This window comes from Sciurus carolinensis, chromosome 4 (genome assembly GCF_902686445.1).
Source record: "Sciurus carolinensis chromosome 4, mSciCar1.2, whole genome shotgun sequence".
Taxonomy (NCBI): domain Eukaryota; kingdom Metazoa; phylum Chordata; class Mammalia; order Rodentia; family Sciuridae; genus Sciurus; species Sciurus carolinensis.
Window position 1 is genome coordinate 128626855 of NC_062216.1, and position 27692 is coordinate 128654546.

The window sequence follows — 27692 nt, forward strand, 5'->3', positions numbered from 1 at the left end:
TATGTTCACCAGGTTCACCAATTTTGTAAATGTGGGAAGCATAGGAATACATCCCAATGTTAGCTGCCATTTAATTATCAGCCATCGTTTCTCAAAGGCCAGTAGTAACCAGAGGAGACCAGTAAGGTCCACTAAGTCTGGCTCCCTCTGGGTCTTTGTCATGTGAAACCAAAGACCTGAGCAACTTAGCTGGTAAGGAGGCAATAAATCCAGCAAGTCACGTAGAGTTAGAGGGGTGGAATGGCCAGCTGTGGAGAAACTTGTTCAGGAAGATAGCCCTGTGAGAGTGGGCAGTTCTTGTGGAACAGGCACCTAAGTTCTGTTTTCTCTCATCCAGATGGGAGCTTCAGCCTCAAAGGTAGTGCCACATTCACCACTAGCCCACCTACTGAAAAATTGGGACAAGTCTGATCTACAGACACTTAGATTTTCCTCTGCTGTCAGGCATGGCCTCAATACAAACTGTCCAGTGGAGAATCATGGCCACCAGAGGGAAGTATAAACTTTAGTACTATCTTGCAGCTTAGTTTGCTTTGCAAGAAGGAGGGAAATGGTCTGAGGTGCCCTATGTTCAGACCTTTTTTGCTTTGAGGGAGAACCACAAATTATGTCAGCAGTGTAAACTGGATCCAGTTATGACTGCTGCCATGATGGAAAAGAAGTCTAAGGAGACACCTGCCAGGGTAGAAAAGTCAGAGAAGTCCCAAGATTCCCAGCCCCTATTAGCCCTTTACGACAGCCGTCATGTCCTCCCTACCCAGGACCCCCATCATCCACTCCTAGAGGAGAACAAAGCACATTGCCCCTTCAGGAAATATCAGAAGGGGAATTTGGGGCAACCAACATCCATGTTCCTTTTTCTGTTTAAGACCTGAGGCAAATAATACGGACTTAGAGAGGTTCCCAGGAGATCTAGATAAATACATTGAGATGTTTCAAAACTTATGTCAGGTATTCAGTCTTACCTGGAAACATGTTACTGCTTAACCAAACTTTGACCTCTAAAAAAAGGGGACTGTCTTAAAGGCAGTTGAGCATTTTGGAGATGATCTGCATCGCAGTCATGCCCCTGCAGCACAGACTAGGGGTAAATCTAATTATTTGTCTGGGGCACTGGCAGTTCCTAGGAATGATCCCCAGTGGGATCCCAGTGATGAACAGGATGACTGGAAATCAGGCTCTGGTCCTTGTAGGTCTCAGAAGGTCAAGGCAGAAGCCTATCAATTACTCTAAGATATCTGAAATACATCAAGGCTCTTAAGACAACCCCACAATCTTTCTGGAGAATCTCAGGGAGGCATCGAGAAAGCACGCCACAGTGATTCCTGAATCCACAGAGGACCACATAATTTCAAAGGATAAATTTATTAAGTTGGTCTCAGACATTTGAAGAAGAAGTTACAAAAATTGACATATGGCCTCAATCAGTCCTTAGTGACATCCTCCATCTTGCAACATCCATATTTAAAGGACCAGGAGGGGAGGAAAGAAAGGGAGCATAGAGATAGAAGGGAGGCTGAAGTACTAAGAAGGCCCTAACAGGAGCAAGCTTTCAGGGTGTTAAAGGAGGTAACTGGAATGAACCTCGAATCACAAAAGGAACTTGTTCCACTGTGGAGAAGAGGGACATTACCGAAGGGAATGCCAATAGGTTAAGTGACCGCCATCGAGGGGTCCTATCTGTCCTATCTGTCAAGGCAATCACTGTGGGAATGAATGTCCTTGGGGTTGCAGGCTCACAGGGCCAGGTACCCCAAAAAGGCCTAAAGGGGCCCAGGGTCAATCTTAATGGTTCTGTGACTTCCATTACTATGCATGAACCCTGGGTATGCTTCTCAGTAGGGAGCCAAAAGGTTAGTTTCCTTCTGGCACTGGAGCCAGCCTCTCCATATTTGTCTCTGAACCCTGGACTCCTGTCCTCTGCTACTACGATGGTGAGAGGGTGTCTGGATGGCCCACTGCTGGATGTTTTACTCCCCTGTTAAGCTGATGCTTTCTCATGCATTCCTGATAGTCCCAGACTGCCCTACTTCTTTTTTGGGAACAGATATACTCTCAAAACTTTAGGCCTCCATCACCATGAATTTGGGAACCCAGGGCCCCTTATGTCGACCTCTATTAGAATGTGATTTAAACCTGGAAGTAAGGGCCACTGAAGGTAGAATCCTATAAGCAGAGTGCAGTTCCAGTTAAAATAACTTTGAAGGACCCCCTCCATCTTCCCACACCAGGGACAATACTTCCTGCATCCAGAGGCAGAGAGGTTACTGGAGATCATTCCAAACCTTAGATGACAGGGACTCTGGGTGCCTCGCAGTAGCCTCTGCAGTGCACCCATTTTAGGAGTCCAGAAACCACATGGAGAATGGCACCTAGTCCAAGATCTCAGGATAATCAATGAAGTGGGCGTCCGTCTTCATCTTGTGGTGCCCAAACCTTATACTTCGTTATCTGAGATCCCAGTCACCACTACTTGCTTTACTGTATTTGGTTTGAAGGATGCCTTTTTCTTATATCCCTGGACGATCAGTCACAATACCTGTTTGCTTTTGAGGAGCCAAGCAGTGAATCTCAATTGACATGGACAGCGTTACTCCAAGGATAGAGATAGTCCCCATTGGTATGGGCAGGTCTTCACCACGGATCCAGCAGAACTCAGGGACAGGTCATCTGTAACTGTCCTGCAATATGTAGATGACATCCTCCTATGTGCTACCACCCAGAAGGGACACCAAATGGCTACTACAAAGCTTCCGAATTACCTATTACCTAGAGGGCTAAGGCATCAAAAAAAAAAAAAAAAAAAAAAAAAAAAGCCCAACTATGCCGACCACAGGTTCACTCTCTAGGATTACAATTGTCTCAGGGACTCTGCAGCTAGAAGAGAGGAGTGCTATAGGATGACACCCTCTACCCAGACCACACGCAACTTGGAGGATTCCTGGGGACAACTGGATATTGCAGGCACTGGATCCCTGGGTAGGGAGAGGTAGTCAGACCCCTTTATCGACTCCTCAAAGAAACCCAGCACCAAGGGACAGCTGGCCTAATATGGGAGCCAGAGTATGTTAAAGCTTCCAAAGCCCTACAAGAGGGCCTGCTTCCAGCTCCTGCCCTCAGCTTGCCTACAGAACAAAAATTTAATCTGTTTGTGACTGAAAGAGGGGAGGAATGACCTTAGGGATGATAACACAAAGGAGTGGGGCAGCTCAACAGCCAGTAGTTCATCTCAGCAAAGAGCTTGATATGGTATCTCAGGGATGGCCCTGCTCCCTGGAGTCCTGACTGCAGCCGCCTTGCTGGTCCTTGAGGCAATTAAGATAAACTTAGGAAGCCACCTCATTGTGTGTGCTTCTCATGACCTTTCAGGAATTCTGAAAACTAAAGGGGGATCATGGCTCTCAGATAGTTGCCTTCTAAAATACCAGGCCTTGCTCCTAGAAGGGTCAGTGGCTCAAATAAAAAGTTGCTCAAATTAAAACCCAGTCATATTTCTTCCAGAATCACTAGAAGGAAACCTTGAACATGATTGTCAACAAGCCTTGGCCATGGATTACTCGCCAGGGGAGACCTCCAAAGTTTTCCCCTGTCCAATCCAGATCTCACTATGTTCATGGATGGAAGTTCTTTTATGGAAGAACACAAAGCTGGACATGCTGTGGTGACTTTATACTTATTGTAATATAATGTATAAAGCTGCTCCCCCGCCCTTTCCCCGCCTCCCAACTACTGTCAGTCTGTGAACATCCTAGCTAGCTATTGGTTCATCAGTCAGCTTGCAAGTATCCTTCTCCGTTATTGGTCCCCTGTTAGCCCAGTGGAATTCGGCTGCTTCACAGTAGCTACCTCGCCATCTTTTTTTTTTTTTTTTTTATTGTAAACAAATGGGATACATGTTGTTTCTCTGTTTGTACATGCGTAAAGGCATACCATTTGTGTAATCATAAATTTACATAGGGTAATGCTGTTTGATTCATTCTGTTATTTTTTCCCTTCCCCCCACCCCTCCCACCCCTCTTTTCCCTCTATACAGTCCTTCCTTCCTCCATTCTTGCCCCCCTCCCTAAACCTAACTCTAACCCTAACACTAACCCTTCCCACCCCCCATTATGTGTCATCATCCACTTATTAGCGATATCATTCTTCCTTTGGTTTTTTGAGATTGGCTTATCTCACTTAGCATGATATTCTCCAATTTCATCCATTTGCCTGCAAATGCCATAATTTTATCGTTCTTTATGGCTGAGTAATATTCCATTGTATATATATACCACAATTTCTTTATCCATTCATCAATTGAAGGACATCTAGGTTGGTTCCACAATCTGGCTATTGTGAACTGAGCAGCTATGAACATTGATGTGGCTGTATCTCTGTAATATGCTGATTTTAAGTCCTTTGGGTATAGGCCAAGGAGTGGGATAGCTGGGTCAAATGGTGGTTCCATTCCGAGTTTTCTAAGGAATCTCCACTGCTTTCCAGAGTGGCTGCACTAATTTGCATTCCCACCAGCAATGTATGAGTGTACCTTTCTCCCCACATCCTCGCCAACACCTGTTGTTGCTTGTATTCTTGATAATCGCCTTTCTAATTGGGGTGAGATGGAATCTTAGGGTGGTTTTGATTTGCATTTCTCTTATTACTAGAGATGTTGAACATTTTTCCATATGTTTGTTGATTGCTTGTAGATCTTCTTCTGTGAAGTGTCTATTCATTTCCTTAGCCCATTTGTCAATTGGATTATTTGCATTCTTGGTGTAGAGTTTTTTGAGATCTTTATAGATTCTGGAGATTAGTGCTCTATCTGAAGTATGATTGGCAAAGATTTTCTCCCACTCTGTAGGCTCCCGCCATCTTTTCTCATGCTTTCTCTCCCCTTGACTCACTTTCTCTCTCCTCCTCGCTTTCCACACTCTTTCTTGCTCACGCTCTTTCTCTTTTCCTCTCATTTTCTCTCTTACCCTGCAGGGAGACACTCTGTGTGCTTAATAAACTCCCTTATGTGATTTCCCGTGTCCAGCGTGGTTTTTGTGGGTTTTCTTACACTCATAGTATGTGGGGTATTAACCATGGTAGGGTGCTGCCTACGAGGTCTCCCTCAGAGGTCACTTGAAACTGCACTTACTAAACAAACTCCTGTCTCTTACCAACAACTCTTTCTCTTAGACCAGAGGAACTTCACATGGACATCTATCAGGAACCCCTGGTCACACAGAACCTTTGCTGCCGCTTCTCAATGCTTCTGAAAGCAGGAAGCAGGTACTGAGCAGTCGTTAAAGATGACTTCTACCTTGAGCCTTTTGATCAACCCGATCATCCCTGAAAGGGAAACTGGAACAGCTTACCCCTCGGTGCCCCATCTCATCTTGAGGCAGCTAGGGCAGTCATTGCCTGATTTCCCTTATCAGAGGAGAGCGTGAGACAGAAAAGGATAGACAGCAGAGGGTAGGAAAGGGACAGCAAAGATCAACAAGAGGGCAGGCAGGGGACAGCCATTTTAACATGATTCAAATGTCATAAAACAGTACCTGTTTCTCAGAGGGTGTAAGTCTCCATCTTGCAGAGAGCGAGTGCATAATCTGGCCTGTGCCCACCAGGGAACAATTGATATATCAAGAACCAATCAAGGGCTGGGGAGATAGCTCAGGTGGTAGAGTGCTTGCCTCGCAAGCACAAGGCCCTGGGTTCAATCCCCAGCACTGCAAATAAAAAAAAAAAGAACTAATCAAGAGGAGCTCATCAACCTCTCCTTATGTGCCTTTAAAAGACTGCAAGACTCAGCTGGCATTCTTGCCCCTCCCAGACCTACCTGCTCTAGGAGCTTTGTCTTTCTCTCACCTTCGTAATAAAATTCCTGCGCACTTGCTTACCTTGGTGGAGTTCATGGAGTTCATTCTTTGACTCTGTGGAATACAAACCCTATCCCGACTCTGCTGGTAACAAATGCATTCACTCTCACAGTCTGGAGCCAGTGGGTATCAGCAGCTCTGAGGTCTGCTCCTTGATGTCCTGCAAATGAAGAGCTCTCCATCCCATCATTTCCCACTGACTTGAAAAGAGAGGACCAGCTGGAGCTGATGGGCCCCAGATGTGCATGAAGTATCAAGCTCCCTATCTCTGCCTAGACCATTGCTGTGTTATTGGCAGCATTACCTTCTCTGTTCCCTTCCTGGTCCATCTGAGAAGAATCTGAGATGTCCTAAATTAAGTTACAGGTCAAAGGACGGGGGAGGAAAGAGAAGAGAGAAGGTCATTTTCACTCATAGCTTCAAACTAAGTCAACAAAGAAAATGGAAACAAAACAAAAGAAAACAAAAACCTCAACACCCAAACCAAAACCTCTGAACATTCCCTTTTTGAGAGCTGATCACACATCAGCACCACAGTGCATTCTGGTTTTGGAACTAACCAACCAAGAAGTAGCAAAAACTTTTCTTTATGGACTAATTTCCTATCCCAGGCCTGTTCCTGCTTCCCACCGTCCTACCTCTGATGTAAATTGTTTCTTTTTTTTGGGGGGGGTGCTGGGGATCGAACCCAGGGCCTTATGCTTGCAAGGCAAGCACTCTGCTGACTGAGCTATCTCCCCAGCCTCTGCAAATTGTTTCTTAAGTGTAAACAATTTGTTTCTTCTCCTCCAAATTCCATTACTAAAACCCTGGCCCTTTAGGTCCAGTGGACACTTTCCCAGTTTCTATGTGGCCATGCTGGTGGCTTAGAGAATTTGTCCCAGGACTGGTCCATTCTACATCTTTGGGCCAGCATCTGCAACAGCTCAATAAACTCTTTATTTCAGAGATTTCTTAGTCCCAAAATTTGATTCAACATTACTGGACCTGACCAATATCCCCAGATGCCACCTACACCTAGGAAAGGACTGTCGGTTCAACACCCTGATCTCAGATGACTCGCTCATCTTTGCCGCATCATTTTCCCTTCCTAATGAGACCCTCAGCTGCCCATTTCTGGGATTCTGACATTGGTGAGCCATCCACTTGGAAGGGATTTTGAACATTAGCAATTGTTTTAAGAAATATTGTGTGTGTGCTAGTGTCTTTCTTGGTCCTGATCTGGTAACACCTGCCCTTGGATTGGGCGGTGTTTTGGCCTGCTGGCAGAATTTGAGGAGGGCACAGGGGCTGCTGAGTGGGCCTGGGTGGGGTCATGTGGGACACCCCTCCCCATTTTTGCCCTTTCCCTTTTCTCCCACTCCACTGGGTGCTTCCTGCCTCTACTTTCCCCTGTATCACTTTATACCCAGGATGCAAGACCCCTGCCCCTGAAGAGCCCATTCCCATCAGGCCCCTCTGTGCTTTGGACTCTTTCCCTCTCAAGTTTCTCATGTTCAGGTTCCTCTGTGTCTGGGACTGGGGTGGGGGTGCTAGCAGTCCCCCACTGCTAGCAGTCCCCCAGTTTACTAGCCACTGTCTCACAGTTAGTAAGAGCATGAATAGAACACAGAACTTGGCTCTCAATCACTGTACTACAAGGTGCCCTGAGACTTCTGGGGTTGTTCTGCATGCCATGGCCAGTGATCTGGTGAGCAGATCACTTCTGGGACTGGTGTTTGTTTTCTCTGTGTGAGACTGGACCCCTAGAAAGGTGCTGACCCGTTGATTTGGGCTGACTCAAATTGTTTACATAGAGAGGTCCCCTCTCCGACAGCCTAGGGGTGGCCCTGACTACTCCCAGCCCGATATCCCAAATTTCCCCCAAAGGCAATGTCAATGTATCTGTCAAATTCATCTGAGAACCCCGGTCACCCTCAGGGATGAACACAATTCCATGATTCCTGCCTTGAAGTTTTCACGTGGATTTAACTGGAGGGGGCTGAAGTGCTGCCCCCTGCAGGCAGTCTGGGGCTGGCCTCTTGAGAAACCTGCCAACTTCACCTCTGCCAGGTGGAGTTTGCTACATGCTGTTTTGTCAAATGGGTCCAAGGCAAGAAATTTAAGACATTATGCATATAGTTTTTTGATTCAGAAAAATAGTAATTTTTATGATTTTTAGGGAAGAAATATTAAAATTTCTCAATTCTAACCTTTGCTCTAAAGTCAGGCCTATTTTATTAACCAATACAAATAGTTAACAATTATTAAGCCATAACTTTGCATCAGACCCTGTGTTATTTCCTTTGTATCCATAATTTTATTTAATATTTAAAATAACCCAGTGAGGTAGGTCCTGGCATTAATGCCATTTTGTAGTTGATGAAATTGTGGCTAAGGGATATCAGTTTACTAGCCACTGTCTCACAGTTAGTAAGAGCATGAATAGAACACAGAACTTGGCTCTCAATCACTGTACTACTTTATATGATGATATAAAGTCAATAGCAAACATTACTAAGAGTTCGCTATATGATAGGCAATGTGCTTTGAGTTTTGTGTATGTTAACTCATTTCTTTTCTTTTAGGTACTGGGGATTGAACACAGGGGCACTTTATCACTGAGCTATATCCCCAATCCTTTTTTATTTATTTTGAGACAGGATCTTGCTCAGGTTGACCTTGAACTAGAAATCCTCCTGCCTTGGCCTCCTGAGTTGCTGGGATTACAGTTGTGTGCCACCATACATGGCTCTCTATAAGAGCTCATTTGATACCCACAATAACAGATGTGACTATATCCCCATTTATCTATGAAGAAACTAAGTCATAGAAAGGTTGCTCTGGGATGTGATCTATGCAATCTAAGTCCAAAGCTCACATTCTTTTTTTTTTTTTTTTTTTTTTTTTTGTGGTGCTGAGAATCGAACCCAGGGCCTTGTGCATGCAAGGCAAGCACTCTACCAACTGAGCTATATCCCCAGCCCCCAAAGCTCACATTATTATGTGTGTTCAAAGACTTTTCCTGACAAAGATGAACTAGGCTGCATTTGAAGTTTGGTTTTAAGCCTGGCAAATAAAATGAAATCAAGAGCTCTCTGCTTTCTATGCTCCTGGTATGTTGTGAATGGCAGGAAACTGTTGTGGTCGTCTATCATCTTCAACTTTGTGGGTACCAGCCACAGCATGTCATACGCAGGGTGGCCCAACTCCTTGTGAGCTCTCTGGGTTGTAGGAGACCCTGAGGAATGGAATTGTGTGGATGAACAGTTCTCAGTTCTAGATGTCGCAAACTCTGGAGAGCTCTGAGTCGAGGAGCCATGCTTATATCTGAAGTTTACTATGTGTTTAATTGGGGCAACACAGAGTTGGATGTGCAGAAGGTGTGCATGGGGGTGGTCTTGGGTAGTGGAGGCTAGGTAGCTGCAGAGAATTGCCCAGGAGGCTGGGGGCCAGGCTGCACGGATGTTGATGAGACAGTTGAAGGGGAGAGTCATTTCCAGAGTGCTGGGCTTTCTGCTCTTGCTCTCAAACACCTCAGGGCTCTCCCAGAGCTCCGGGTGCCCCCTTGGCGTATATTCTGAGGAAAGTGACTCTGGCCTTTGTGTTGGCTAAACACAAAGTCACTTCCCACCAGGGGGAGAGCTCAAGAACACAGGCACAGTCCTGCCTCTTATACTCTCAGTTCTCCTGACATTCAGTCTTATTAAGTTCAGGCCCCTCACAACTTTTAGAAGCTTTATTTCCCAGCAGTGAGTGGGTTTGAGCTTCTTTTCAGTCATCTCTTCTTCACACCAACAAAATTCACTAACTCTGGTTTGCTGTTTCTATTTCCTTCACCTACGGGCTTGTCCTTTGCCTCAGAAGAGTAAAGCTGGCTTTAGAAATTCCACGACGTTTCATCTCCCTGTCTGTGGAGTTGTCCCTATAGTTCAGCGCTCTGTGCCAGTTGCCGTAGGGCTGACCTCAGAGTGACTGAATGGTCCTGAGGCTGAGGGATGGAAATAGCAGGATGGCTCCTGGCTGCCCCTGCCCACGGCAAGGGTCAACCAACCTGCTGAGTATCATGAACAGCAGCTGAGGGCAGGCTAACCTGAGCAAAGAGGCTCAAGTTTCTCTAGTGAAAATGACACAGCAATGACATGCAATTCCTGGGTCATCTGGGAGGTGCCAAGGGCCTGGTCAAGCAGGGCTCATCCCTGAGTCTTGGATGAGTCTCACTGTCATGGAGCCAGGGAGAATACTAAGACTGTACATTCCACCAGAGGCAGGTCAGACAGAAAAGCACACAGGTTTAATATGTCTGAGTGACAGCAAAGGACCACTGAGAGTTTATGGTAATAAGTAAAAAGGAGATCTGAGTAAATAAACATGCAGGTGTGGAACTCTGGAAAATAGTTCCAAAGTTCCACAATCTAAAAAAAAAAAAATAAATAAATAAATACACTTGAATTTTTCAAAAAAAAAAAAAAAAAAAAAAAAAAAAAAAAAGGAGATCTGAGACTTTAATTCTCTACATTTACATTCCCTCTTTCCACATTTACGGATCTCACTGTGGAGCCAGTGATGCTTTAGTAAAAGAATTGCAAATTCAAGATATCTAGTAGGGACTGGGCAGGACGGCGCTCGCCTGTAATCCCAGCGACTCAGAAGGCTGAGGCAGGAAGATTGCGAGTTCAAAGCCAGCCTCAGCAACTCAGTGAGACCTGTCTCTAAATAAAAGATATAAAAGGGCTTGGGATGTGGTTCAGTGGTAAAATGGCCCTGAGTTCACAAAACAAAAAAACAAAAAACCTACTAGGGCTACATAGGCAACAAGCGAGTGGAGCAGGCCTAGGGTGGGGTGATAGGGATTGGTGGAGACAGTGATAAATTGGAGAAGGCTGGTCCACAGAGCTATCTGAAATCAGATCCACACCTGTTTCCCACTGCAGACCAAAGCTGTACATCTATCTCAGATTGCTAAGTAAAGGAACTTATTAGTAAACATTATTTTGTTTAACTTAAAAAAAAAAAAGGAAACAAACACCACATTCAATACAATTGCATTAAGTACTTCCACTGCCACACTTCTCTTCAGGAAACTCATCCTTTGGCATCCCCAGTATAAACCCTTGACTGACGGATGCTGACCTTGTGCAGGCATTAGGCTCTAAAGTTAGTACCTGTGAGAACCCTGGTAGATTGAAAACTACCGTTGAAACTTTCTTAGGAAGGTACCATGCTGATGGCTAATAAAGTGCCTTTTTTCTGATATCCACATACTTGGATGATAAAGAATGGTAGATGTTTTTCAGTTGAGCAGCAGATGAAACGGCTGACTTGGGTTTAGGAGTGAAATTGTTTGAACATTCTAATGTACCTTCAAACATCAGAATCATTCTTAGCACTTGGAATCAAGGCTGACTGAGTCAGATTTATATCTGAGGTCTCCTACACACTCCAAGGCACCTGTCCCCAGGGAGAAGGGTGGATGTGAGATGATCTCTTCTTTATGCATGTGTGCAAGGGTTTCTTTCCTTTGTCAGGCTCACACATTTCAATTGCATAGGTCACCACACATTTAATGTGGTTTCTGTGTTTTGAGGGTAGTCCCCAAACCTAAAAATCTCACATGTGCACATAGAAGAAGGAATGGTGATCTTGCACTGGATCCAAAGGCTTGCTTCAAGCAGCCAAAGAAACTTTGATTAGTGACAAAGTACAGTTGTAGTTGTATGTTATACACAGAAGTTTAGGTTGTTGCCAATGAAGGAAGGGATCACCAGGAGAACAGGCGTAACTGTGGGGAATGCATCTGTAAAGAGAGAGATACTCTAGGGTTGGGCTGTCCTTCAAGGAAACAATATATATGCCTGATGGTTTATGTGAAGACCTGATTTTTGAATCCCAGCTCTGCTAATTATCAGTTCTGTGACACAGGTACACTATTTCATGTTCTTAAACCCCAGCTTCTTTATCTGTAAAATGTCCATAGTGACATGCCTATTTGAGAACTAAATGTGATAATGAATGGCTAACACTTACCATAGTGTTCTATGATAAATGCACAAACATGTGTTCAACGAATGCTGGTATCTCCAGCTCCCTCATCAGACCTTGAAGAGTAAGTTGCAGAGGAAGTGGAGTAGTTACAGCAATTGATTACTTACCTGTTGTATTCTGAAAACAGAAATTTCTTTCTTGAAGTTAACTTAATTTAATACTGAATAAATTAATTCTATAGTACCATTGGTTCTTCATTTTTTTGTATTTTACTTTTTTAAAAAATTTGTTCTTTTTAGATATACATGATAGTAGAGTGTATTTAGACTTATTGTACATACATGGAGCATAACTTCCCATTCTTGTGGTTGTACATGATATGGAGTTATGATACTGATTGTGTATTCATATATGAACATAGGAAAGTTATGTCTGATTCATTCTAATGTCTTTCCTATTCCTATCCCCTCTCCCTTCCCTTCATTCCCCTTTGTCTAATCTAATGAACTTCTATCCCTGACCCCTCGACTTTATTGTGTGTTAGCATCTGCATATCAGAGAGAACATTTGACCTTTGGCTTTTTGGGATTGGATTATTTCACTTAGCATGATAGTCTCCAGTTCCATCCATTTACTGACAAATGTCATCATTTCGTTCTTCTTTATGGCTGGGTAATATTCCGTTGTGTATATACACCACATTTTCTTTGTGCATTCATCTGTTGAAGGGCATCTAGGTTGGTTCCATAGCTTAGCTATTGTGAATTGAGCTTCTAAAAACATTGATATGGCTGCATCACTGTTGCACACTGATTTTAAGTCCATTGGGTATATACTGAGAAGTGGGATAACTGGGTCAAATGGTGGGTCCACTTCAAGTTTTCTGAGGAACCTCTATACTACTTTCCAGAGTGGTTGCACCAATTTACAGTCCCACTAGCAATGTATGAGTGTGCTGTTGTCTCCACATTCTTGCCAACATTTATTGCTACTTGTGTTCTTGATGATTGCCATTCTGACTGGAGTGAGGTAGAGTCTCAGTGTAGTTTTAGTTTGCATTTCTTGAATTGCTAGAGATGTTGAACATTTTTTCATATATTTGTTGACCATTCATAACTCTTCTTCTGTGAAGTGCCTGTTCATGAAAGCAGACACTTCTATCTATTCTAGATAATTATTTTTTGGATGCAGTGTGGAATGGTAGAATCATCAATGAGCCTAAGAAATCTGGGTTTAATTCTCAGATTTGAAGTTTCAATTTTGTAACTTTTAGCAAGTTATTTCAATTCTCTATTCCTTCTATATAATGGGTAATAGTACTTTGTGGATGCTATGAAGTCAGCTGAAATGACACATTTAAAGTACTTGGTACATCCCAAGTACTCAATGAGTGTTGATTCTTCCATCCCTGACCCTCTTCCTCTTTGTGTTTCTTTCTGCCATTTGAGCCCATTTTCTCAGTGTGCACCATGACTCTCTTTCTTCTTCCCCATGTATAGTATCTCCACAGACGTTATTGTAACCCAAATTTGAGAGGGACTCTTAAATCACTTAGCCCAACATTTATTTTATTAATTATTTTGGTGTGTTTCATCTTTGAAGGAACCAAGCTGATCTCTGAATTGTTCTAATTTTAGTTGTATGTGTGCATACAACTAAAGGAAGAGCTAACCATTCGTTTTAGAAATGAGCAATGTAGAGTTCAGAGCATTCAAGCAACTCGATTGAGACCACGGTGAAGTCTGTGGTCACATTAGATCTTCTGATCTTGAGATCTTCTGGGTCCTGACTGTGGATCCTGAGATGATTTGGTTTTATTTATCTTTTCTTCAAGCATTCATTCATAGAATACTTTTTGGTTGAAAGAGTCAGAGAATGGAGCTCATATTCCAGTGGAAGGGATATGGCTGCCTCTGAGACGGGAGGGCACAGACCCCTCTTCCCTTATCCCCACAGAATGGCATTATCCCACCTGGCCTCTCACCAGCTGGACCTCCTTCCCTGCAGAGTACCAGGAGACACATAGCCTCCGAATTGGGGCCAAGTGGAGAAAAACTATGTTGAGTAGGTGAATGAGTACTCTGTTGAGAAATCTGCTACTTTTTTAAGTTACAAAAGTAATTGAAATCCATTTTTATCGGGAAACAACAGGACTGACTTTTTTTTTGAAAATGTTTTCTAATCTTGAAGGGTGTTTTCCCTTCAGAGTTTTTAGGGTCCAATGAAACCATCTATGACCGTCCCCCACATGGCAGCTGATTTGAAGAACAGGGCCAAAGGTGGCAATAAACACCTAATATTCACCCGTCTCGGAGCACAGCCTGTTACAGGAGTAAAGACGTGGGCTGTGGGAAAGCCCTGCTCACTGGGCAGATGGGAGCCAGCAGACCAGCAATGCTGGCCTGGAGTAGCGCCTCCATCTTTGCTGATCCTGGAGTCTAAATGCTGTTGGGTCATGGACTCCACGTCTCTGGATCGGATCCTGCTTTCTTCTGAGTGTTGAAGGATCCTGAGCTCTCTGTGTAACACTACCTCTGTTTCTCATTCAGCAACAGCTCCTTATGAATCAGGCTTGCCTCTTGTAGCTTAGTGTCAGTCCGATAAAAGAGATGGCCTATTTTTAGTGGTCTTTCGTGCAGATGAGCGTTAAAGACTTTAAACACTCTGGGCACTGACGGGGGGAAAAGCTGCCAGGCAACAGATAGAAGGTTTGTACTTGGTAGGCAGGAGCCAGAGCTTTATGAGTTTAGGGCTCATCTTTTTTCCATTCCTACCACCCTGTCTTTCACCTCTCTGAGGCTATTTGTTTCATACCAGTGTTTCTGATTGACATGAACTGCGTGGAACTATAAACTGGTCATGTAGTAGGAAGGGTTGCAGAAGAACTGGTTCATTCTATGGAGAAAAATAAAACTGATCCTTACCTAATGTTGTAAAGGTAATTGAACAAAAAATGTAATCAAATACCATGACAACAGAGATGGGGAAGGATTTCTGATTTGAAACTTGAAGGCATGAAACAATAAATTGACAAAATTATATTAAATTAAGGACTGTATTCAACAAATGACACGACGGATGCTTACAACAGACCTGCAAGGGATTGGACAAGACCCTTGCAATGTATAAACCCAGCAAAGTCTACTATAATTCTAGAAAATCAAAGGAACTTTTAAAAATCAACAAGAAAAAAGAAATCCTTGTTAGGTAAAAGGACAAAGAATTCAAAAAGGCAATTTTCAGAAGAGGAATACCCAAAGAACGATATGAAGAGATCCTCACAGGTACTGACAACCACATAAATAAATGCCAATTAGACAAAAGTGGGTGTCACTTTACATGTGTTAGACTGGAAATTCCAGAGATGGAGGTGATGCCTGCTTGAGGTGGGAAAGGAGGGGCAGGAAAGATGCAAGAATGCTTTTGTGCTTCTGGGGAGGCCCAATGTGTGAGGTCTGAACACTGAAGAAATGCTTCTGGGAATTCAAGAAGAGACTCGTGTAATACTGTCTGGTTCATTCTACCATCCTTCCTACTCCCGGACTCCCTCCCTTCCCTTCACTCTCCTCTGTCTAATCCAAAGTACCTCTATTCTTCCCTAGTCGCCCCCCTACCATTGTGAATTAGCATCCGCATATCAGAGAAAACATTCGGCCTTTGGTTCTCTGGGATTGACTTATTTTGTTTAGCATAATATTCTCCAGCTCCATCCATTTACCAGCAAATGCCACAATTTCATTCTTCTTTACAGGTGAGTAACGTTCCATTGTGTTTATGTACCACATTTTCCTTATCCATTCATCTGGACATTACTACCCTATGTGCATACATGATTACATGACTGGTGTAATTCTACATCATGTACAACCAGAAGAATAAGAAGTTATACTCCATTTATGAACGATGTGTCAAAAGGAATTCTACTATCATGTATAACTAATTAGAACAAATAAAAAAATTAATAAACAATGTTATTGATGAAAAAAAAAAAAAGAAGACTCTGGTAGGAGGCAATTGGGAAAGTGGGTAAGATATAAAACTTCCTGGAGTACTCAGCAGTCAGAAGCAATGGATTAGATGTACACAAATGGGGGATCTTAAGGTCATAGTACTGAATGAAAAACAAAGAGAGATGAGACCTGTAATATGAAAACATTTAGGTAAGTTAAAGACACTTTACCAGGTGTGATGGCGCATACCTGTAATTCTGGTGACTCAGGAGGCTGAGGCAGGAGGATGGCAAGTTCAAGGCCAGCCTCAGCAATTTAGTGAGGCCCTATTTCAAAATAAAAAGGGCTGGGGATGTATGTCAGTAGTAGAGTACCCTGGGGTTCAATCTCCACCACCACAAAAACTAAACAAATAAGTAAAAGCAATAGTTAAAAAAAGCAACACTTACACACAAAATCATGACACACATACCCTTTGGTTGTAAGCGTGTACACAGAAGGCTTCACATTGAGCAAATTAAAATAGGGGAGAGGGAATAGGATTGGGGATGAAAGGAAACAAACAGCAACAAACATGAATGAACTTTGGCAGGCGTCTTGTTATTAGAGCTGCAGAGGACAGTGCCAGATCCGTGAGGGAGGCTGGGCACAGAGGAACTTCCGGGGTCTCACCTTTGGTGGAATGCCTGACACTAAGTGTTGGCTTAATGAATGACTATGAACAGAGGTCTAACTGGTGACATCATCCAGGACATCGTGGATTCCTTGATGTTACTCTCTAGGATGTGCCGGGAATCTGAGTTTGACCCGTGAGAAGGAAGTAAGCTGATCCTATCCATTGTAACTGTTTTCTACTAAAAATCCTTCCTATTAAAAAAAAAAAAATAAAGTGCCAAATTGTCTGTCTAGAAGATAGAGTTTATTTATTTGGTCCTGAACAAGGCATTTAAAAAAGGTAAAGATGGATCAGTTGTCTATCCATAGTCTAGAAGTTTATTGGTACAAGTTCTTAAATAATATTTGGCAGAATATATTATTGTCACCCTTTAAACAACTACAATCTCTGAAAATTACAATCATGCCAGCAGTGGCACTTACTCCTACTGGTAACAGCATCCAAGGAATTCTCTAAGAGTGAACTTCAGGTTTCAAATCCAGTTTCTCTGGATTCAAGATATCTGATCCTCCAGCATCAAAAGAAAATGGTGATTACTGCACAGCTTGTGTGTGGAATAGGGATTCAGCAGCTGCTGGGTTCATCTGTTCTCTTAAGTTCTATTTCTTTCTGTAGCTCATCTCTCATCATTAATCTCCTTGATAGCTGTCTCATTTCTCCTTTCCTTTAGCCTAAAGCAGATTGCCTAAGCTTGCTGTTTGGGGCCAGACAGCTGTGCTGTCTGTCTTGCACACAGCAGGATGTTTAGCAGCTTTCTGGCCTCTTCCTACCAGATGCCAGGAACACTGCCCCTGTGACAACCAAAACCTCTCCAGACATTGCCAAATGTCTCCTGAGTGCAAAGTCACATCTAGTTGAGAGCCACGGGCCCACAAAGAACCAGGGACACACCAGAATTTCTGCATGAAATCTATTTTAGAAATGTTCTTGTTTTCAGGATACAGGATGCAGCATTCCCTTTGCTTCTTCTGTTAGGCAAATATCTAAAATGAGAAGCTCAGAGAAGATGGTTCCAGGGAACCATCTGGCTAAATCTACCTGTGGTAAAAGGAAGATTTAGGCCAATTTCTGAACTAATTCAGAAACAAAACAAACAAACCGACCTTCCTAATTGAATAGTTGGGCAAATTCGTATTCAAGTCTCTATTTTACAGGGAAATTTCTTCATTTTCTACATGCCATGGCCAGAGATGGGCTGATTGCACATGTTGAGAGACATGAATTTTGGGGTCAAGTCACTCAAGCTTTGTCAGTGGGTTGGAATTCTTCTGGATTTTGTAAGATTTGCAATCAGGACAATTCTGGTGTTCTTGAATTGGTTCTTTCAACTCAATGGCCATATCAGTGGAAAAGACTCCTAAGAATTAGGGTTCATAGAACTAAGAGAAACAAAAAGCAGGTGAAAGAATAGAGGACCTAGCTGGTATAGTTTAATAAGATGAAAGAAGTAAGTCCTTGGCGTTCTCTATCTGCAGCACAGAACACCAGAAAACGTCTTTTGCTGATCATGTGGAGTGTTGTGAAGGGGAAGGGCAGGTGGAATTAGGTTCTGATTTGCTTAGGATTTTTTATTTTTTTTTTAACAGTTGTAGATATTATTCCTAATTAGCTGACAGAAGACCAGGTTTAGTGAAACTAGAATTCCAAAGAGGGTCTTCTAACCTTGAACCTTGAGGGTTCTAAATCCTCTAGATTTATAGTAGAAAGAACAAGTGCCATTAATTTTTTCTAGTCTCACGTTTCGATTGAATGGATGGATACGCACAATGGGTTGGGGAGGAAATCATCGCCATGGTGATGAGGCCTGGGATTCTGTGGTGAGTGAAGGAATGATAAAAAAAAATGCCAGAGAGAAGGAAGATGTGGAAGTAGGGAAGTCTCTGGAAGAAAAAAGAAGTCCAAAGAGAAAGACATGATCGATAAGTTGGAAGCTTAACACTGTGAATGTTAGAAAAAAAGCTTGGTGAATGAAAAAGACTAGAATCTCAGAGAATAAATTGCCAAAGGTGGACAGAGAAGTTTGCGGTGAGTGCCCAGGGACATCAGTCCTAATCTTGCCTATTGTCCACACAGTGCAATCTGGGGTCCCATCTTCTCATACCCACTCTCTCCTGATGCCTCACAATGGCCCAGGGAAACAATCTGGAGAACAGTACATTTTACAGACAAAAATATGAAATCCAGAAGGACAGGTGCTTGCTCAAGTCAGAATTCACATGCTGGTTCTGTAGTACTTATTCCATTATACCATATGGCTGCCCGGGCACCACAGATTCTTGGTGAGCAGATTTTATGATAATAAAGTCTCAAAATCGAATCAATTTCTCTGGAGAAGAAAGAAATTAGAGGGATAAACATTGAAAAAAAAAGGGGGGATATGTTTAAGTGAGTCTTTTCTTTACATTAGTGGTAAATTTTACATTTCTCCATTCCATTTAAAATGTTTTCTGCAGCTTAGCTGAACAGGGCCAGAAGTGGATACATGGAGAAGTGGAGGTGATGAGTTGGGAGCTGACAGATAATAAAAGAAGGGAAGGGAACAGTTGTCTTTGTTTTGCTAACGACCAGTCTTCTCTAAATTCTTGGAAAACAGAAAAAGTTAGTGGGCCGTTACCTTAATGAACTTGGACCCCAGTGTCAGGCTGGCATTCTCTCTGGAGAGCACGGAGAGAAGGAAACCAACAGGGCTGGGTCCCATTGCACTGTCTGACTTGCAGACTACAGTTAAGCTGAGCCTGTTCTTGGAATGGTCAAGTCCAGAAGACTAAGCCACCAGGCCCTTGGGGCCATGCATCAGGGTGGTGTGAGATTTCAGCGCTCAGGAGAGAATGAGCTAGACAGGCAATGAAATCAGGCACATGAGAAGAAATCCTTGTTTTTGCAACCTTGGTCTGTGCTGGGTAAAAAGTTATTTTAGAATGAATAGAGAATTTCTTCATCTGCTTGGGGAAATTGCTGGTTCGAATTTATAGTTGATTTCTTCCAGATGGGCTCATTGAGCAAGTCACAATTCAACTTTCTGCACAAGGAGAAAATGGGAGGTCATCTCAAATTTTGAAGAAATACTGAGGAAATGAAATAATTTTCTGGATGAAGATGCATAAGGGAAGGATGGAAGTAGAGGTTAAACAAACACTCTCCTATCCCTCCACAAAATGTGTTATTTGATTTGTGTACAATTTATCACCTTGGATTTAGGAATGAAAATTGATTATATTTTAAAAGAAACTAAGTGGAAATTTATTTGAATTTGAACAATACATAGAGCCAAAAAGAAGGAAAGGACATAAGTTGAGACACTCAAGAAAACTGCATGAAGAGGCTGATGACTGGAAGAAGCATAGGGTTGTGTCCTTTTAGAAGTCTCATATTGGGGCTTGATCCCACAGTCTGTATGTAATGCTTTGGGAATGTTAATGCTCTCCCAATGCTCTATCAACCGATATAGAGAACCATCAATATACAGCATTTCTTCTAATATTATTTCCATTAAGTTCTTTGAGAAAAGCTAGTGGAAAGTAAAATCATTGCTCTCATGTAGCTTAAGAAGCCCACTGAGATTGGAAGTCTTATGAAAACACACTAATGATAGTACTGCACATCAGGAGGAGTGGGGAGAGGGAGAGAAGGATCCCACCAGCTTTCTTCTGTCTTGGAAAATGAAGAGGACTGTGACTAGGGTTCAAAATTGGAGCACTACTCTCCTCTGTGAATGCATGAAAGATGCAGGTAGACTTAGGCAGGAGGACCCACAGAAGCCTCCCAGGCTGGAGAGATTCAGCGTGAACTGCGATTTGGGTAGAGCTCTTGTTTTAGTCAGCTTTTCATCACTGGGACCAAAAGACCTGATAAGAACAATTTTAGAGGTGGAAAAGTTTATTTGGCACTCGTGATTTCAGAGATCTCAGTCTGTAGAGGACCAACTCCATTCCTCTGGGTACAAGAGCAGGCAGAACATCATGGCAAAGGGTGTGGTGGAGGAAAGCAGAGCAGGACAACCAGGCAGCAGAGAGCACTCCACTCACCAGAGACAAATGATAAACCCCAAAGGCCTGCCCCTACTGGCCTACTTCCTCCAGCCACACCCTACTTGCCTACAGTTACTGCCCATTAATCTACCTCAGGGCATTAATGTGTGAAAAGGTTAAGGTTCTCGTAACCCAGTCATTTCACCTCTGAACTTTCTTGCATTGTGTCGCACTTGAGCTCTGGGAGGACAACTCACATCTAAACCATTACAGCGCCCTTGGAGAAGAATGCCAGAAAAACCGCAGGTAGAGTCAGGGCTTTAACAGTGCAGGGTAGTGAGGAAGCACGGTGGTTAAGGGTGCGGGCTCTTGAGGCCGGTAAGCCTGGCTGTGAGATTTTAGACACATTACTTCTTCAACAGCTCTTCTTCATCTTTAAAATGAATAGAATAGCATATTGATCTCATCGGATTCCTGTGGGGATTAGAGAGATCATCTCCGAACTTTGCAGGCCATGCCTGGAACACTGTGAACACTCAGTAAATGGTACCTATTTGGGTGACTTTATTTCTTCAGCCATAGGTAGTCAGGCTTTATCAGACAACAGATGCTGAGAGTGGTGAGCCTCCGGCAAGTCCTTGCAGATTTGCAACAAATGGTTACCCTAAGAGATCAGTCAACATCCAGATCCCACCATGCTGTCGTGGACCCCATTATCCACCCAGCTCCAATATCCTCTTTCATTTCAAATGACCTGTAAGACACAGTAACTGGTCCCATGTTGTGACACAAGGGATTTTTGCTTCAGAGTTCAAGTTAAACAGATTTGAGCCAGGCTATTCTTTGGTTCCATAGCATTCGGTCATGCAAGTTTCATATCCTCTTGGCTTCAGTTTTCTCCAGTGTCCAAGATTAAAGAGTGGAAACAGAAAGAAATAGCAATGGCTTTGAGAGAATGGTGGGACACCATCAACTCCAACACCCCTTCTATGATGAGGCTAGAAGAGTGGGAGATGTTAACATCATTGATTATTTGGTAGGATGTTTTGCCAGTTCCTCATATTTTGAACACCATGGCAAGAAGCAAGCAACAGAGCTGGAAAAATAAAATACTATAACCTGAAAGGTAGGACAGGTGAGAGTCATGGAGAAGGAGCGACACAAGGGAGAAGGGAAAGGAAAAAATTGGATAACAGAATAAAAAGGAAAGAGAGAAAAAAAGAAGAGTGAAGAGAAATGAAGTTTTCTGACACTGATGGAGCTTAAGAATTAGAAAATGATAATAGTAATAGTTATAGAAAAGTGGGAGTGAGATCGTTAGAAAGCCCCAAAGTATTGTAAATATAAAAGAGCCTTTGGGCATTATGTGATCCATCTCCTGTCCCTTCAGTTAAAGAAAAGAAGGAAGGAAGGAAGGAAGAAAGGGAGGAAGGAAGGAAGAAAGGAAGGAAGAAAGGAAGGAAGGAAGGAAGGAAGGAAGGAAGGAAGGAAGGAAGGAAGGAAGGGCGGGCAAGAGGAAGGAAGGAAGGAAGGAAGAAAAAAAGAGGAAAGAGAATCTTTGTCTTGTTTTTTGTATCTAAGGGATTGGACTATGATCCGCAAGACCCTTTCCAAAGATAAGAACTGTGAATTTCTAAGTCATAAATATTTATACAAGATTCCTTATTTGGTTAAGACAATTCAATATGGCCTGCATAGCTTCCATGATAGCCATTTTGGGATGATGTGAATTTGATTTTTATGGTTTTCAAAAAGGATCATAATGCCCTTCAAAGTTCTAAGTAGCTTATGTGATATGATTTTTGGGAAAAAAAAAAAAAAGGCCAGCCCCTGGGGTATTCTGGGACTAATCCTGAGCTTTTGGTAAAGTGCGAATCTAGGCTAGAACTAGGTCCTAGAACTTTGTGGCATTCCTTTAGGAGACTCCTCAGTTTGCTCGGTGTTAAATTCTATGATATCGGTTTCCCTGGCGTCCAGGTTTTCCATTAAGTACAGCATATCAGGGGAGACGCCAGAGCCAGCCCCAAGGTTGGTTCCACTGGTCTCTGAAGACGTTTCGGTGTCGATCAAGAGAGCCGGCGCGGGGCTCAGGGGATCTGGACCCAGGTTTGCCAGGGAGGTGTGGCCGGACTCGCGGAACTCTGGGAGACTCCACCTTTTCAGGAACCTGTCAGCATCAGAGTCTTCCTCAAACAGGAAAAGGTGTCTCTCGTCGCTGGTTGGACCAGTCTGAGGACTAGGCCCCCCAGGAGGGGTCCCCTTCTCCGAGGGGGTCAGGAGTCCCGCCGGCTCCTCCTGCTGCCCAGTCCTGCTGGGCTGAACCCCGGTGAATTCCAAGCTCAGGATGGAGGTAGTGGAGTCGTGGTGGTGGCCGTCGTACGAGGGCTCCAGTGCTTCAGCCTCGGTGACCAGTACCTCCGGGACCTGCGGCATTTTGGTGGGGGAGGCCCGCACACTGGACTGCGGGGTCAGGCTCTGCAGAGTGCTGGTCCGGCTGGTCTCCCTGATTGTGGACAGCTCTCCCATGCTGGAGTGCATCTTGGGGCTGCCCTCCAGGGACTGGGACTGCTTCCGGGTGGGCGAGGCCCTGTGGGGGTTTCTCGAGGGCACGTCCAGCAGGTCACGGGCCGGGCTGAGCGGGAAGAACATGGAGCTGTCGCTGGCCTGCCTCCCGAAGCTCCTCCTCCTGGGGCTGGCGGGGTGCTCGTGGGTACTCAGGAACCGCTTGACCCTCCTGATCACCGAGTGCCGTTGGCCGTGCTTCTCGTAGTCCCACAGCCACTCCTCACCGGGGAAGTCCGACCCAGAGTGCCTGAAACAATGACAGTAGGCTTTGGGGGCAGAGTCTCAACATTAGGAGAAGGGTTTGGCATTTTTGCATTACAGATTTTGGACATGGAGGAGGGAGACTTTAACTTGAGATAGGCTAGCCAAGATTCTCCAACCGTTTAGTCTGAGGACCTTTTAAACTCTTAAATATTGAGAACCCCAAAGAGACCTGTTTATTTGGATTATGTCTATTGCTCTTTACTATATCTGAAATTATAACTGAGGAATGTTAAAAACACAAGGATGTACAAACACACGTTCCATTAACGGTTAAGTGATGACACCATCACCTATCTTGTAGCCTCTGGAAAAATTCCACTGTATGGTAGCCCCACCCCCTTATCTGTGGGAGATACATTCCAAGACCACCAGTGGATGCTGAAGCTGCAGATACTGACCCATACACATATACCTGTAATGTTTTCTCCATCTTACCTAAGCACTTGCACACTATAACAGTTACTTTTGCAATTTGAAGTGTAACAGGAAATTAGCATGAATTTCTTTTTCCTTCTTCACAATTTCATGGGTACAAGATTCATTCTTATTGTAGATCTTAGAAACCTTAGCGTATGGTTTTTTCCTTTTCTTTAAATGAAAAACTTTCACCTTTCACTTAAAGGAGGCACTTTACAGTTTCTCTTTGGCATATCCAAATTGCCAACATCTCTATTCTGGTGCTCTGGGGCCATTATTAAGTAAAATAAGGATTACTTGAACACAATTACTGCAGTTGATACTGTAATAGTCAATCTGATAACTGAGTCGGCTATTGTGTGACTAAAGGCAGGGAGCACATACTGCTTGGATGGACAGACTGGACAAAGCGATGATTTATGTCCTAGGTAAGTTAGTGTGTGGTGCTCAGAATGGCATGCAATTTAAATTTTATAAATTGTCTATTTCTGGAATTTTCCATTTAATATTTTTGGACTGTAGTTGACTGTGGGAAATTGAAACCTTGGAAAATGAAATGGTGGATAAGTAGGGATTTCTATACACTTACAAAAGTCTGAGAATGAGAAAAGGCAATAACATCTTAATGTTACTATGAGAATAGTTTTGACCTTAAGGACACCATAAAAGGGTCTTGGTGATCACCAGGTGACCCGGACTACACTTTGAGAAATACTGATCTAGAGACTTGAATATGTACTGCATAGATATATTTTAAATAAGGTCATGTTTCCCCAGGACCTATAAAACATACCAAACTAATGAATCATAGCCAAATTCAAGAGAGTACAACTAACAGCTGACCTTCATTTAATTATCACAATAACCAAGTGAGTTGTTATTGTTATTCACACTTTACAGAGGAGGAAACTGAGGCCCAGAGAGATTCATTAAACCTAACGACCAGTGGGGACCAAACAAGCAGTCTGACTCCAAACTCGTGTTCCTATTCTTCACTGTAAAGCCTGCCACATAGGAATCAAGGCATGCGCCCAAGCCCAGGGCAGTCTTTTCCCCAAAGTACTTTGTAAACATTTCTGGTGAAGGCTTTGCGTTCCTGTCTGTTTAGGAAGGAGATGTGTGGAAAGAAGCTCTTAATCAAGGTGACTGGGATTAGGTCCTTTTGGAGTAAGTTTGATATATTTTCTATGGTCAATAATTTCTTGTTGAATTTTTAACATGTAAAAAAAAACAATCCTACTATTTTAATCATGTTCAAGGATGAAATAAAATGAGTAATTGAGATAATGATAAGCCTGTTTGGTACTAAGGTCTACTCCTGCCTTGGATTACATGGTTGTCTCACTTGTCTACTCAGAGGGGCTCAAGAGACTACTTAAATCCTTGCCCTTAAAAGACAAATGCTCATGGGGCAGGGGAGCAGCGGGGTGTGCGGACATCTTGGGATCCAGAGAGTGGCTGGGCTGGTGGAGCTGGGGGGCTGCAGATGCCAGGTCAGTTCTCAGAGCAATGGGCTGAGGTGACTGAACTGTCGCTTATTCATCTATAATCACAAGAAGAAGGTGCTTCTCTCCCGGGTGGGCCTACTGAGGTGACATTAGGAGGAATGCAGTGGATGCCTTTCGAGTCAATGTTATCCATGCTCAGCAGCAGATACACAGCCCTGTCACCAACATTGCTTGCACCAGCTTCTTCTATGTTAAGCGGTCCAACATCTGACTGGCTGCTGTCACCAAGCAAAATGTCAACACTGCCCGGTCTTCAAATTCCTCTATAAGATGTGTGACATAATGGCTGCTTACTTTGGCAAGATCAGTGAGGAAAACATCAAGAACAATTCTGTGCTCATATATGAGCTGCTGGGTGAGATTCTGAACTTTGGCTACCCACAGAACTCAGAGACAGGTGCACCAAAAAAGCAGGGCATCAAGAGTTGGCATCAGACAAAAGAAGAGCAGTCCCAGATCACTAGCCATGTGACTGGGCAGGTTGGCTGGTGGCAGGAGGGCATTAAGTATCTCCTCAATGAACTCTTCCTGGATGTTCTGGAGAGTGTGAACCTACTCATGTCCCCACGGGGGCAGGGGCTGAGCGTTCACGTATCAGGTTGGATGGTTTTGAAGAACTACCTGAGTGGCATGCCTGAGTGCAAGTTTGGGATAAATGACAAGATTGTCATTGAAAAGCAGGGCAAAGTTACAGCTGATGAGACAAGCAAGAGTGGGAAGCAATCAATTGCCATTGATGACTGCACCTTCCTTGCTGTGTGCGACTCAGCAAGTCTGACTCTGAACGCAGCATCAGCTTCATTCCACCAGATGGAGAGCTTGGGTTCATGAGGTATTGCACCACCAAAGGCATTATCCTTCCTTTCTGGGCACCTCCTTGTGCAGGAAGTGGGATGCACAAAATTGGAGGTCAAGGTGGTCATTAAGTCCAACTTTAAGTTCTTGCTGCTGGTCCAGAGATTGAGATGAGGATTCCATCCCCCCAAACACAAATGGGGTACAGGTGATCTGCATGAAGGGGAAGGCCAAGTACAAGGCCAGTGAGAACACCATTGTGTGGAAGATCAAGCACATGGCAGACATGAAGGAATCGCAGATCAGTGCAGACTGAGCTTCGACAAGAAGAAATGGGCTCGACCCCCTATTTCCATGAACTTCAAAGTGCCATTTGTGCCCTCTGGTCTCAAGTTGCACTGCTTGAAGGTGTCTGAACTGAAGCTGAACTAGAGCAACCACGATGTCATCAAATGGGTGTGTTACATTGGCCACAGTGGCATTTATGAAACCTGCTGCTAGCTGCCCAGTGGCAGTTAGTTCACTTCCCTACCCACCCTCTTCCGCACGCAGGTCCAGGTGCTCCCAGCCACCACACTTGAGTGTCTCCTCCTTCTACTTTGCTGTCTTTCCTTTGCACTGGCCCAAGTCTAGTTCTGAACCAAATGCATCACAGGTAGAACTGGTGGAACCGTCCCTGGGTTTCCTGGGCAGGGTGGTTTCTGGGACTCCTGCTCTTCCCAATTCATCCGTCTGTCCTGGCCTAGTGCCAGGCTGAGTTCTGTAACCAAAGCCAGGTGGGCTTCATTCCTCCCCACCCCTCTGGCCACACCTGGAGTGGGAGGGTTGGCTGCCCCTCACCTCAGAGCTCTCCCAAAGGAGTTCCCCAATCCTCAACAACAGATCCCAATCCTCAATCCCTATTCTGCTTTGGGATAGTGCTAGCTTCATTTCGTACAAGTGTGACTTTGCCTAGTTATAAACCCAATACACTCTGCAGAGAGAGGAATGCTCATGCTGGCTCTGGGATCAACAGAAATCAAGCTGTCCCCATCCAGTGTTAGTATAGACAAGGTGCTTTATACCAGGTGCATTTTATGCGATATAACAGAAAAAGGTGCTATGGTATGATGTAGGTACAACCTGAAAGGGCAAAACGAGCAGCCAAAGAAAACGTGTTCCCCATGTTTATGAATAAAAGATGGATGGTTAGCTGGGTAAGTGTCCTGGCATGGTGTTCGATTACAGCCTTGTGCTGTTGCTCTAAAGCCCTAGCACTGCCCTTGGCTACCAGATAGCCTCCTGACCCACCCTCTGCTGTGCAAGGTGCGGATTCTGTTACAGTGACTTGGGAAATGCAGACTCATGCTTCAGTGGCCTCGGTGACCCTATTCGTTGGATTTCATTAGGTCACACCTCCAGTCACACTTCATAGGAATTCATTTAGCTTTGGAGGACACCAGAGGAGTGACAGCACAGTTGGTCACGAAGATTGCCACACTGGATGTGTTCTGGGACTTGAGGTCAAGCTGGCAATCTCTCTTTATAGGACACACATCTGTCCTCCATTTGAGATCTTGACTATTTGACATTTATTTTCCTTAACTATTTCTAAAACATACAATCTTATAAGAATGACATAATCATCTAGGAAAAATATTTATATGATTATTACTTTAAAGCTTTGTGACTCAAAAGGAAAACAAAACTTTTTCAAATTTGTATAGTGGATATGTACATTCAACTGCAGTGAGAGA

General features: G+C 43.7%; 1 protein-coding gene and 1 pseudogene across 3 annotated transcripts in view; one reads left to right on the plus strand and one right to left on the minus strand.

The window, feature by feature from the left end:
* Nucleotides 1-16690: 16690 nt before the first annotated feature.
* Nucleotides 16691-27692, minus strand: part of Best3 (bestrophin 3) — an 87499-nt gene continuing 76497 nt past the window's right edge. For all 3 annotated transcript variants that reach the window (XM_047548901.1, XM_047548899.1, XM_047548900.1), the window contains one exon: nucleotides 16691-23219. In XM_047548901.1, the coding sequence (XP_047404857.1) occupies nucleotides 22295-23219 (925 nt within the window). In that variant the 3' untranslated portion in view covers nucleotides 16691-22294. The remainder of the gene's footprint in view (nucleotides 23220-27692) is intronic.
* Nucleotides 25183-26457, plus strand: LOC124982370 (AP-2 complex subunit mu-like; annotated as a pseudogene).